Genomic DNA, 13,437 nt, shown 5'->3' on the forward strand with positions numbered 1-13,437 from the left:
GTGTTCCTGTGATGGTAACATGCTCCTGTTCTAGTCTCTGGCAGGGCTTTTGCTCTTATCCTGGTGGCTCTCACTTTCTCCACTCTGAGACCTGGGCAGTAGCCATCTGAAAGCAGTCCATTATGCGAGGGCTAGTAAAAGGTTTTGGCACCTACGTAAGCAAGATGGGTGTGTACTCATTCCACCTTACATTGTGATCACGTCAGATCTCAAGGGTTGAAAAGAAGTAAAATCTCTTCCTTGATAGAAATCCTCGATGGCAAATCATATAATCTCTGGTTTGTGCTGGTCTCACGCCATCCTTGAGCAGTTAACGTTGACCCAGCACACTGCAAAGAGCTGTTACCATCTGCCAAGAGCTGACTGCTTGTTCTCTTTAAAGTACTGTACCTGGTGGTTCCTCACACCTGAAAAACCACAGAAACAGTCTGCCCTATCCTCCCATTTAACTTACTGAACTAAAGGCTGATTTTCCAAGATTTGTAGGTTATGCGTAGGGGGAAGAGGGACAAAGTATTGGGGGAGGAGGTTGGTGAGATTCTACATCTGTGTTTCCTCCTCTCACTGTCAGTACAGCTCATTTGGAGCCTAGTGTAAAGTCAAGCCATGGTTTTCTGAACAGCCTAGCCCTGATGGGGTGTGAGCACTGCTGAGAGGGTGGATTCCTTTCCCTGCCTGCCAGCCTCTTTGACACGCTGCTTCAACCTGGTCCAGCTGGTTGGAGCCACAGAGATGAACGTGCTCAGCTTAGTTCCCATTTTAACCTTTCCACTGCACAGGCACACAGACAAACCAGGTCTGACAGGACACACTGCTAAGCTGCCCTCTGAGACTTTGAGTACTGTGTTGTGATGAGCAAAGTGTTGTCAGCTACTCCCTGGCAGTAGCATCTCCCTGTTGGGCAATTAATGGGAGCTGTTCATGTCTGCATAGTCCAAATACGTAGGGGGAAAAATATAGCCATGAAGCACCTGGCAGTTCTTTTTTCTAATTCCAGTAGCTGGAGTGGGATGTAGGGCCCTGGAGGGAACAACCAGATGCTGCCATCTGTGAGTACAGAGATTTATGTACATAAAACACACACACACTTGAAGTGATGTTGGCCAGACCCTTTTTCTATGACTGCAAGCCTCTTTCACCAGATGACAAACTAAGCAGAGAAGTTGCATGAAAAATATTAAGAAAATTGCCCCAGAGCCTGTGGTAACACAACTGAGTCAGGGCCAGCTGAGGCAGATGTGTCCCACATCACTGTGGCCAAGGATTCCTGTTTGCGGTCCCATCCGCAAAAGCTGCTGCCATGGCTGCTCAGGGTGGCTCTGTGCCTCAGCTCCTCAGCCATTCTGAACCCTGTGCTAGTCATTTAATCTTTTTAACCCTCTCTCTCTGTGGTTTCTGCCTTCTGTAGAGAGTTGGTTTGCTCCAGGCCAAGATCACTTTTAATTATTGCAGTGATTTGTACTGAGCCTTGCTCCTCTGCCAGAAGTGCCATATAGAAGAACTAAGAATACAATATATTAGTCTGCTAATGTAGCTGAACTATGATACTTAAATCATGAGGATGCTGCCTTCTACCCAGCCTTCCACAGTGTGCAGTTATAGTGTGGGGCAGCGTGACATTTCTTTATGGGCTAAAGAGCAATGCACAGCCCTCCTCTCACCCCTTTTAGCCTGCTAAAATACAGTCTCTTGATTTGCCTCCCTGGCAATGATCAGTGATTAAGTACATCTCATAAACATCCCTTGTATTTTCCCACGTACTCTCCTTAAACACAGGGCTTTCTGCCTGAAGTCATTTCAGCCTAGTGTTTTTCTGGCTACTAGTCAAATCTCTTTCTGCCTCTGAGCCTCTGTGCTTCAGAGGCAGTATTAATTACACCTGGGAAAGCAAACAAAAATAATTAGGAGTACAACTACCATATCTATCTGAACGCATCTGATATGGAGCAGGCTTTGCTATTCTTGGCATTCCTGAGCTGAATTTGTTTGGGTGTCACTGTTATCATAGGGAAGTTGTACAGAGCTGATAAAATGGGAGCAGTGATCACATGCTTGCAGTGAGTACTTGTCCTGTCATCCTTTTCTGGCCTTGGGGACAGAGTGGGTCACAGGCTGTGCAGAAGTACCACACAGGCTTTTCCCAGCCCAACTACAGAAGGCAACTTGTTGGTTTACAATAACTCAGGGAATTCTTGTGGCACATGAATGAGCTGGAATGCTTCCATCCTGCTCCCTCTACCTTGTGCAGCAGGAGTCAGCCCATTCCCAACAGGTTTGGAAATGGCAGGGGTCAGACCCATAGTTTTGCTTCAAATGCAGAGCTTTGCTTCCACCTTTGCTTAAAACGTTGTTTTGGTAAATTCACTGTTGTCCAGGCTAAGAAAGATCTGCTCTTTCAGCAGCTAATCAATGTGCCTTTATTTTTCCTGCTAGATTTCTGGAGGTGCTGTTAAGACATGGAAGTCAGAAGACATCAAAGCCAACAATGTCCATATGGCTTGGCAGTTACCACAATACTTATTAATATCTGCTGGGGAGGTGATGTTCTCCATTACAGGCCTGGCCTTCTCCTATTCTCAGGTATTCCACTTAATGATAAGGGGCTTACAATTAGACTTCAGGATTTATTCCTGCATCACTGACTTGTCATGTGTCCTTTGACAGGACACTTACTAACGATGTTATCTGTGCTTCAGCTGAAAGTGGGATTATAACACATCTTGCTGGGTGCCCTCAAGCTAAATTAATTCATACTCTGAAGATACCTGTTCTTAATGATACTTGGAAAACTCCTTATCTGGTAATCCTGAGAACATGGAACAGAACAGGATAGAAGTTTCTTTTAATGTGAAAGCTCTGAATACTGTAGTGTCAGGGTTCACTCCCAGTGAAATGTTTTGTGATACGTATTTTTCAGTGATAAAAAGTCAAAGGTATCTCAAGGACTACAGGGTGGCATGGGAGCCTGGAGTCTGCTTTGAACTGAGAGATTGAGGGGGTCTAAACCCACATGAGTCAGTAACAAGAGAGCAAAGGGTAAAAAGTGTGCAAGGGATGATTTCATTGCTGTCTGGGGAGGTTTATGGGAAGAGAGGACTGAGACATTACAAGATCAAAAAGTTGAAACTACTCAAATTTATCCTCGGAGTAAAGTGCAGATGTTTATTAATAAGGATGATTAATACAGTGGGATGATCTATAATGGGATGTGAATAATTTGTTATCAGCAGGAAGTTTAACATCAAGATCCAGTCTCTTTTGCAAAAGCGTACAGCCACATGGCACCAGACTCCGAGCTGCAGGGCTTGTGTGGCTCCTTGGACTTCCTGATCATACCATTTCAGATGATGCAGGTTGGGGATGACCAGGATTCAGCTCTGCAACAACAGCATCTCCTGCTTCTTCATGTGTCCTCCTGTCCATGTTTTGAAAACTCCTTGTATGCAGCTGTTGAAATTAACCACAGAGATTAAGCTCTGCACAGAGGAAATCCCACCACCTCCTCCCAGGCTGAGCCCAGTGACACCTGCAGTCATCCCAGGGTGAAACAGGGCCAAAGGGCACAGCATGACACTCACTGATCAGGCCCTTCTCTTTTCAGTCTCCAGCCAGCATGAAGTCGGTGCTGCAGGCAGGCTGGCTGCTCACGGTGGCTGTGGGGAATACCTTTGTGCTCATTGTTGCTGAAGCTGCACCAATGGCACAGGTATGGTTTGGCTCGTAAAACTGAGGTTAATGCTTTGAAACAGGCTTCTGGTGCTTCTGGACATCTGTGTCCTGGAGGCTTAGCTTCCCTGCACAGCCCCCAGCTCCTGCAGCTGAGGGATGGCAGCCCCCCCGAGCTGCCTCCCAGCCTGTGCTCTGTGTGCCCCTCAGCAGTGTTGCCCTGGGGAGCAGTGGCCCTCTCTGAGCCTGCTAGTGGCAGCAAATAACAGTGACCTGCACTGTGATAAGGTTGCTGAAGCTCAGCTCTAGGCAAGCTGGCTGGATTTGAACCTGGAGCCTGGACACAATGCCAGCCACACGTTGAGTTACTTACCAGGAACAACTAGACCAGTCAGCCTCCTCCAGGGTCTTGCTTGGGAATCCTTCCAGGCCAGCTGCCTGTGGCACCCCTCAGATGTCAGGGTTATGTGGGGAGGTTGTGTTGCAGAGGTAGTTTAATTCAGGCTATCAGGCTTCTGGGATGATGCCATGAAGGCATGAGCTGGGGATTATTTCTGGCTAACAGAAAGCTGCCTCTCCCAAAAGCATCTTCTGGGCAAAAAGCCCAGGTAGATATGTCCTAGTCAGGACAGACTTGGAAGAAAAGATTTAATTAAACCAGCTCAATCTAACTGGTTTGTTTCAAGGTATATCACATATTCATAATTACATTATGTGTACAAGCATTTACTAGAAAACAGGATGAGAAAGTTTCTGTCTTGTGAGCCATTTTGAAAACTAAAAAGTAATGTTCACCCAGCTCTTGAAAAAGCACTTGAAAGTGCAGAGATATCCTCTGGACTGAGATTCTGGGGTCTCCTGACTTACTGTTCTTTTTTCTTTCCTAGTGGGCTGAATTTGTCTTGTTCACTGTTCTCCTCTTTGCTGTGTGCATTATTTTCTCCATCATGGGATATTTCTATGTCAGTGTGGATCCAGAGGACCTAGAAGAAAAGGAAGAGAAGAGAGAGACCTCAAGCAGAGGAAACATGATTGGTCTCGTTACTCAGAAAACAAAGCTCTAACACATGATGGGTTGGGATTTTTTTTTAAACTCAGTTATGAAAGGGTAAAAGAAGGGTGGGGACAGTGTTATTTTATTTTAGAACACTGCAGTCTTTATTACACAATATGTAGCCACCTTATAAATGGGACCAAATAGCCCTCTATAAAAACAATGGGGGTCCTGAAATCAGAGCAAAACTCCCTGGGAAAGCTCCTCTGGTATTAAAAGCCCTTATTAGTAATTACAGTGTAAATTGAAACCTGCCCATCTTTTTAAGTATGGAATGCTTTCCTATGATTTTCTCTTAAACATATATTTAGGGCAGCAGGGAGGAAGGGTGAAAGGAGTGCTGTATGACAGAAAAATTCAGAGATGTCAGGAGAGAAGAAAAAAAACCTAGTATAGGAGTTAGGGAAGAATAGATGTTAGTGACAGAAGAATTTTTAATGCTGTCGTCAAGGACTGTAAAGGTTACACACAGTCCCACAGGATTTCATCATGTAACTCTCCCTATGAGCATTTCATCCCATTATTGCCTGTTATGAATGGTTCTGATTTATGATTTACACCTCCAGCTCGGAAGTAATAACAGGGAATTAAATTCTGCAGGCTAAAATATTCCCAAAACACTACTGACAAAGATAGTCTTGCTACCATCTCTCCAATACCCATTTTTTCCTAGAAGTTTTTAGCAATTGATGGTGTTCTTTGATTAGATGTGATTAGAGAATTGGTTTATGCTTTCTTATTTCAGAATTCTAGACAGTTATTTGCCATCTTCCTATACATTAAGCCATTACTGGGCATTTCCTTTTACAGCATCTGTCACTGCAAGTTAGGATGTGGTTGATTTCTTATCTCATACTTCAGTTATTCCCTACTGGGAGACAAGTTGCAATAGTTTCTATAAAATTCCAGGCATCCTGCGGTGAGTTAAACAAGGATGCACTTGATCATTTTTTCAGTCTACAAGAGGAGGCCATGGCATATGAGATTTTTCTTTTTCGTCCTCGTTTTTATGTCTCTACCAAATTTTAGATATAGCTATTTTACTGGAATAGTGATATAATTGTTTGATTTTCCTCGATTGCATGAAGCTGTGATTTTATGTTCTGCATGGAAGTAATTCAGCCACTGCTGATCTAGTAAAACTCCTGAGAGAAACCCTGCCTTCCTCTATCACTCCAAGGCTGCAGTTGTAACAGGTATGGCCTAATTTAAAACCAGGTTGTCAATAGGATCTTCAGGTTCACAGAGAATAGATTTTAAATTATGCTTTCCTCTTCCATCTTGGCATTGGGCATAGGTGGTTGCTAATACTTTGATTCAGCAGATCACGAAATACATGTTTAATTTCATTCCTGTTCAGGACAGTGCTAGGAAATACACTTAGTTTCAGTGCTCCTTTAATGTGCTGCCGTGTGTGTGTATGTCTCCTTGTGCAAGACTGAGAAAACACCGCTTTTTGGTTTCTAACTGGAAGACTCACAGCCTACGATTGTTTCCCCACCTTCTTATTCTAAATGGAATTCCACCACTAGTTCTGCACAAGCTCCTGCCCACTGTCAAATAGCATCCAGGTCCTCTGCCAGAGGGGGATCATGATCTCAGATAAATGGGAGCAGGCTGTGAGTGTGCACACAGGAACACTTGATGTGGTTCAGTCAATGCAGAGCCATTTATTAAGTTGTGGTAGCTGGATCCAGGGAGCTGAACCCTGTGACTCTGTGGGGAATGAAGGGCATTGAAAGCCATCTATTAGGTCATCCAACCTGCTTCTCAGAAGCCAAGTGAGGATTATTCCCCTCTATTCCTTTCTGGTATTGTTCTCCTGCTGTGATTCTTTGTGTGCGTTCTTTCTCCTCCAAGCATTGTTGTTTTCCTAATCCCATTTTATGATACACTGTGAATCAGCTCAGAGGCTGCTGAATCATTCTGCTATGATGCTGTTTGACCAGCTTCCAACTTGAAGCACTAATAGAAAGCATTTCTTCTTTCACCCACTGCAAACAAAAATCCCCAAACTGAAGGAATGGCCAGGTTCCAGTTACACTGAACAAACACAATTTAGAATTATTGGAGCATTTAATTTTTTATAAGCCTAGAATTTGGAAGTATGTTGGGGTTCGAGGGCATATGTGGTGAGGAGACAATTGAAAATTATTGGAGCACTTTCCTTAGGAAGCACTTGGTAAGCAGTTCAAAGTGGCATGAGGGAAAGCAAGGTATCCAAATCTCTGAGGCTACATATGCCTAAGAACTTCTTGATTTTTTTTGTTTTATTTCCTTATTGGCAGCACTACCAGAAGCTGTCACACACTCTGAGCTTTATTTAAAGGAAATGTTCCAAACTCATAAAAGATACATTTAGGATGTCATCTGTATCTGCTTTTTAGACTCCTGATGCCAAATTGCCCCTTTCCAAACATCTCCATGTTCCAAACTATCACCATAATGCTGGGGGGAGGAAAAGTTGCAATTCACATTTGGGAAGGTTATGAACAGGAAGGCAATGTTATAAATAAAGTGTTAACATGAGGCTGGGGGCTGCTTCTGCAGCCCCTCCCAGAAACTGCTTGCTTGAGGGATTGTGGGGCTCTGTTCACATTTTCCTTCTAGCTGACACAATTACTTCTTCTCACCTGCTTGTCATGACCTCTTGGAAGCTTTGCCCTCCTCTGATCTGCCTGCTTGGTTGCTGGTACGATCCTTCCCCACTGTTTAAGCTGCAGCTGTAGCTTTGCTAAATTAGACCCATTTATTTGGAGTGCACCAGCAGTGAGGAGGGATTTCCACCGGTCATGCTCACAAACAGCCAGGAGCAGGGTGGGGGCTGTAATGACCAGCTGCTTCTGCTGCAGCTGAAGAAGGTCGCAAAATAGCCCATTCAGCATAGCACTTCTCCAGTTTTACAGCCACAGCTCCATCCTCAGAGCCCTTTCTTCGCTTGTCAATGGACTCAAGACTGGATCAAAGATTTTGGATCTGACTCTGTGCAGTAGTGAGGCCTCTGGGTTTTTCTTCCATACAGCTAGGTCAGAGATAAGTTAAGGCTCAGCTCTTAACCCTCAAATTTAGAAAAATATTCCTTATTCCTCTCAGTTATTTGATTTAGGATCAGAGAGAGAATCCAAAGTATATGCATATGTAAAGCTCTATGACCTCCTACAGATAGCAGCCTTCTGCCAGTCCAGCTTCACCTGTCACTGAAGAGTCTCAGCTGCTGGTGGAGCTTGCCCTGGAGCAGATTAGGGAAAGCTCACACTAGTTGACCTACAGAAATTACCATCTCCAGCTAAGGGACAGTAAAGAGGTGGTGAAGGTCTGTAGGTGTGTTGCTGCACAAGCCTTCATGGAGATTCCAGGCTTCACTCTGGAACTATGTGCGTTTCTCTGTTTTTCTGGAGGGTACTTTCTGATAAAGATTTTTTGTGCAGCACATTTCCTTTCGTTTGTACTGGTTGTTACCATTTTTCCCCATAGAAGGTTGGAAGTGTGGCCAGTGTTATTTCCAGTTTTGCATGAGATAAGCATAAAAGTGAGATTTCAAACTCAGCAGAACAACGTCTCAGCTGTGGGTTCCTTAAATTTACCTCTTCTTTCTGAGGCAGGCAAATGCCTTTAGGTAGCAAGATTCTCTGTACAGCTAAAAGGGCTGGCATCTCTCATTTCTTCCATCTCCCTTTCACCATAGCCCCAGAATTCCAGAAGATGAGTTTTAGAGGATTCCAGAAGAGGAGTCCTGGGAGGGCAGCATGGGACTGGCTTGGATGCAACTGGTGTGTGCTGTCAGTACTGACTGGGAAGCAGGAGCCTGAATCAAGAGCTGGTTCCTCTCTGGATACCCAAATGGGCCTGGCAAAGTAGACTGAACTAGAGCTTTTCCTAGTGTAGGATATGGTTCCCTAAGCAGTGGTCTGAGTGTAATTGTGAAAGTGAAATGTGAGCGAGTGAAAGGAAAAGTTTTCACTGTACTTGGCTTTGGCCTGAAACACTCTGCAAGGAGGCTGCAGACTGATGGGCAGGAAGTAAAGGGCTGTTTGGTCAAGATCTTTCAAATTCATCAGTGAACAGCTGAATTTACTTACACTGAATTAATTGAAGAGAAGATGAGATGGGAGAAGTGGGAAGCTCAGATGATTAAACAGTGGATGACTTCAGACCTTTCAGAAAAGCGCTCTCCTAGCTGGTGGTGAAGGGCCATTGAGAGAGGTGGTCACCCATGGTTTAAAAAACAGGTTCATCATTCCAGAGTATTGCAAAAAACAGCATGAAGACTGGTAGCGGTGGGTCTGCAGTGACTGGAGGAGGAGGTGGCTGTACTCCCGGCAATGTCCCTGCCATCCATGGCAGCCACCACCTTGGCTTCCCCTTAGGACAGAAAAACTAGCTGATTGGGTATTACAGATGAGATTGGCACAGGGGGGAGAACTACAATTAGGGATGGTTAACAAGTTTTAGTCAGGGTTATACACAGAAGGATAATCTCCTTTTCTCTCTCTATTGAATTTATTTGCCGAGCTACAAGAAACACTTTCTAGCACCAGCTGCTTAAACTTGGGAGTTCAGCTCCATGGCAAATACCATAGCTGCTGAATTTTGGATGGTACCAGACTCTGCATTTCATTATCACTACATTTCTTATTGTGATACAATTTTAAAACGGCATTTAAGAGATGCCTAGTCCCAGATGTTGACAGATCTGGCCAGGGTTTTGCATGTTGACAGCTGGATTCACTAGCTGTTGATAGCTAGTCTTTCATATTAACATGTGTGATGAACCTGTCGCATACGAGTAGATGTTGCAGGGCCCTTGGATTTCTCTGTCAGTTTAGGAAAAACCCCACAAAATTTCACACGAAGCTGGCTAAGCATGAACTGCTTCTTTGTGGGAGCTGCCCATGTGCTTTGTAAAGCAGGGACCTTCATTCATCTCTTGAAAAGTGCTCTCCAGAGAGACGAAAATGGGGACATTTAAACATTTTGCCTTGAGAAGGGCTTATGTTGCATTATGGAAATTGCATGAAGGAGAAGAATTGCTTTGCTTGAAATCCCTCTTTCCTCACCATCTCAGGTGGACAACAAGGTATGAAACAAGTTGTGTCTTAGTAAGCTGCTGCATCTTTCCAAGGTCTCTCCATGCTGTGTTTTACTAGCAGATCAACATTAACCTGGCTCTAGCACCTATAGATCAGAAGACTGTCAGGATGCAGCCTCCCACAGTTGGCTGATCAACTCTGATCTCTTCATTTTTAATGAATAGTTGTAGCAGTTATCCTGCAGGGCTCAGTCAGAATTGTTCTAAATTTAGGCCACAACTAAGGACCTGAGAGAACTGTAATCAACAAGATAAATAGCTGAATTCTCAAAAACCGACTAAAACACTGGCTTAGTGCTTAATTAAAATTTTAATATGCTTACAGAAAGGAAAAACCTAAACCAGAATTTAGCAATGCAGTCAGAGCAATGAGGGGCTACAGTTGGAATCCAGCAGCATGGCAACTGGCAACCAAAATGAAGACACAAAAATCAAGCAAACATCCCTTTTAAGATTATTTTATTTCATTGCATATGTTGTTCAGTCTGCTTGGCCTGTCCTGTTCAATCAACCCATGTGTGTAAGGCAAAGACACTGAACTGACTTGTTGAAGCTGTGTACCCTTCCCAGGCTGCAGCTGGGTTTTCCTCTTGTTGCAGACTCCCAAGTTAGCTCCAAATGACTCCTTTCACTAGCAGTCATCCCCCTCTGTCCCATATGCTGGTCTTTCCTCCCCACGAGTCACTCAGACTTCTCACAGATGACTTTGCCACACCTCAGCACCTTGCTTATTCCTCCTCTCATGCAGCCTCCTTGTTGCCAGCAACAGTGTGTTTTCTTGGGAGTTGTCCTGGGTAATGCTGCCCAATTTTCCACATCTAGAAAAGCTGCTCACCCACAGGAATGCTGTGTCTGGGCAGAAACCACGCAGAGCCAAATGTCTGGGTGGTTGGTAACAGGGCATCTGCCCTGGCTTGCTTTGGCTCTGGCTTCTTGTCACAGCCTCGTATGGCCTGACACATCTTATATAGGCAAGTCAGTTCAGAGCACAGGGGTTATCCAGAATCTCCCTCTCATCTATCCTGTACCCAGTTAGCTGACCACAGTCAGCCCTTGTGTTGTGCCAAGTCAAGCCACAGAGACTTCTGGACTGAGACATGTCTGTTACCAGCCATGGGGTGTCCATTTGTGCTCTGTGGCCATCCCAGTCTTGATCAGGGTGCTTTAAAAGCCAATGTCAGTGTTTTGTTGAGAGATCTGTGTTGCTACTGTGTATTACCATGTGCTGCCAGGCTTCAGCTTCTGAATCTTCTGGTCAAGGAGCAGCAGTCTGTGTGCCTGGACAGGGCTGCTCCTCCTGACACAGGGACCTGTGCTGGTGCTGCTCACCCATGGCGGGGCACCTTCTGCTCCTTCTTTGTCTGCTTGCCCATCCCAATTGACCCAAGTCTCAGGTAACTGGCATCTCCCAGATCTTGCAGTGTTATATACCTGCTCACAAATGAAGTTTCTTCAAATGGAAGTGAATTTGCTTGATTAGAGCTCTGACTACCCCAATCTGCTTGGAGCTACTGGGAGCCTTTGTTCGGGCTCTTGCTCTGTTTAACCTGTGCATCAAAACACTCTCCAAGTAGGCCTTCATGCCTTCATGCTGTCCTCACCAAAGAAAGAAACCTCTCAAAGGTGTTGTGCCAATATGGATTTTTCCTGCTCAAGTTAGAGGTGAAGCAGGCCAGAAGGAATTCATCAGGCACCAGGAGCTGCTGCCTTTGAAAAAGGCAAACTGCTGTCAATCGTAGTGGCACCCCACATGTGAGGCCATGCAGTCCAGCTCCTGCTGTGCCCTCAGCAGAGGCCAGCAGATGCTCAGATGCCTCTCTGGGGGCTGCAGCTCCCAGCTCTGAGCACTGGCCAGCCCATCTGTGTGCCAATTGCAGGCTCTCTGTGCCAGCTTTGCTTCCTGACACTTTTTACAGCACAAAATCTACCCAGGAAAGAGAAGAAAGTTCACTCTTTTCCTAGAGTGTATTTAATTTGCTTTCCCCCCCTCCTTTCTCATTCAGTGTCATTAGCCAGTGTCATTAGCTGCCCTGTTACTCCAGGGCTGGCCGAGGGAGCTGTGCAGTCCCATCATCTCATCACTGCCTTGGAGCAAGGGCTCTCTTACTCTGCCCACCCATGAGCACCTTCCTGGAAGATCTCCTAAAATTCAGGTCCCCCACCTCTCCAAAGTGCACATCCCTCACGAAACCAAGGATTTGACAGATTTTTAACCTTTGTGGGGATTAGACAGCCTGGGTAATGTTTGCATTTTACCCTTTGGTGTCTGCTGGTTGTGGATTTACTTTTGGAGCTAATATCACTGTTTTTCTTTCCTTTTCCCCCTCAAAGGTTGTCCTGAGCACCTGCACTCTCTCTATAAAATAAATAAATGGCCTTGCCTGTTTGCAGGCAGGTGGTCCATCCATCTTCTGCCAAAACTTTGACAGTGACGTGAAGAATCCTTCTGCACTAATGGTACCAGCATAGTCCTTTACATCCCTACTGGAGGATTTCTTTGTTCCTTCTTTACACCGTCCTTTTTTGCATGCTGGTTGTAACTAAAGGGCTCATGCTCCATTTCCCAAAGCCCGCAGCACTCCTCAAGCTTCTGTAATGCAGGCTCTGAGTTCCCTCTTCTGTTTGAGCTGAAAACTATTAAAAGCCATTGAGAGCTTCATAACCAGCTGGGTTTTGTCTAGTAAAGTTCTTTTTTTTTTTTTCTATATTCACATCCATCACTCACAGCTATGCAGTGAAACACTGCTCAGTCTTCTGTCAACTCTCACTTTTCTGGAGATGGTTGGGCTTTTAGCTTTTCCTTAAAACCCTTACCTTTGAAGCCTATGGTCCTAAAGCTGTCCATTGTTCAGCATCCCTTGAAGCCAGGGATTTGGGCTCCTTCCTTTGGGTTTTTGCTTCAGTCTGCTCAACATTTCTTAGCTGGTGACACTGTATTACACCTTCTGGGGCCCACTGACCTACTGGGATGAAAATGAGCAGAGGAGTCATCTCAGTGACCCTAGACTGAACCTGTTCATCTCTGAAAGTTTTGAGCCTCTTTTCAGCTTGTTAGGGAAGAGCAGGGACTTTTCCACATAAAGGTATGCTCTCATGCTTAATGCATCCTTCTCTGGCTGGGATGGGATGCTGCCAGGTCAGAGCAGATCTGCCACACACAGCACTTTGTGCCTGCTTTCCTTTGGCTCTTCCTTTCCTTGGGTTCATCTGCTCTGGCCCCCTCCTTAGTGGGTCTCTCACAGTAGCCATAGTCACTCCACGGGAGCTGTTGCCTCCAACAATTTATTTTACCACCCTCATGATATTACTTGTGGTGACACCAATCATGGGGTTTATTCTGCCATTTAGTCTCCAGTCTCCTCTGTTTTTCCACGTTTTTACTGTGGTTTCTTTTGATTCAGACTGTCAAGCTCTTGCCAGTTTTGTCTTCCTGCCTGTGGCTTCCTGTTATCAATGCTGTGCTTGGAGTCCAAGTGCCTTTCACGCCCCAGATCTGCAAGCTAAGTAAACTTAGAAAATCATTAGGGTGGACTTTGACCACTCCTGTCTCCATCAAAGAGTGGGATTAAATTAGATCCCTTTGATAAACTGAGCTGATGGGCTAATTTGGATTGCACATGTGGTATTA

General features: G+C 45.0%; 1 protein-coding gene across 7 annotated transcripts in view; it reads left to right on the plus strand.

Annotated features, from left to right (window-relative positions):
• SLC15A2 (solute carrier family 15 member 2) overlaps positions 1 to 13,212 on the plus strand; it is a 65,428-nt gene extending 52,216 nt beyond the window's left edge. For all 7 annotated transcript variants that reach the window (XM_017823546.1, XM_017823552.1, XM_017823550.1 and 4 more), the window contains 3 exons: positions 2,434 to 2,580; positions 3,602 to 3,706; positions 4,554 to 13,212. In XM_017823546.1, coding sequence (XP_017679035.1) covers positions 2,434 to 2,580; positions 3,602 to 3,706; positions 4,554 to 4,730 — 429 coding nt within the window. In that variant the 3' untranslated portion in view covers positions 4,731 to 13,212. The remainder of the gene's footprint in view (positions 1 to 2,433; positions 2,581 to 3,601; positions 3,707 to 4,553) is intronic.
• The last annotated feature ends 225 nt before the right edge of the window (positions 13,213 to 13,437 follow it).

Source organism: Lepidothrix coronata, unplaced genomic scaffold, assembly GCF_001604755.1.
Source record: "Lepidothrix coronata isolate B3197 unplaced genomic scaffold, Lepidothrix_coronata-1.0 Scaffold103, whole genome shotgun sequence".
Taxonomy (NCBI): domain Eukaryota; kingdom Metazoa; phylum Chordata; class Aves; order Passeriformes; family Pipridae; genus Lepidothrix; species Lepidothrix coronata.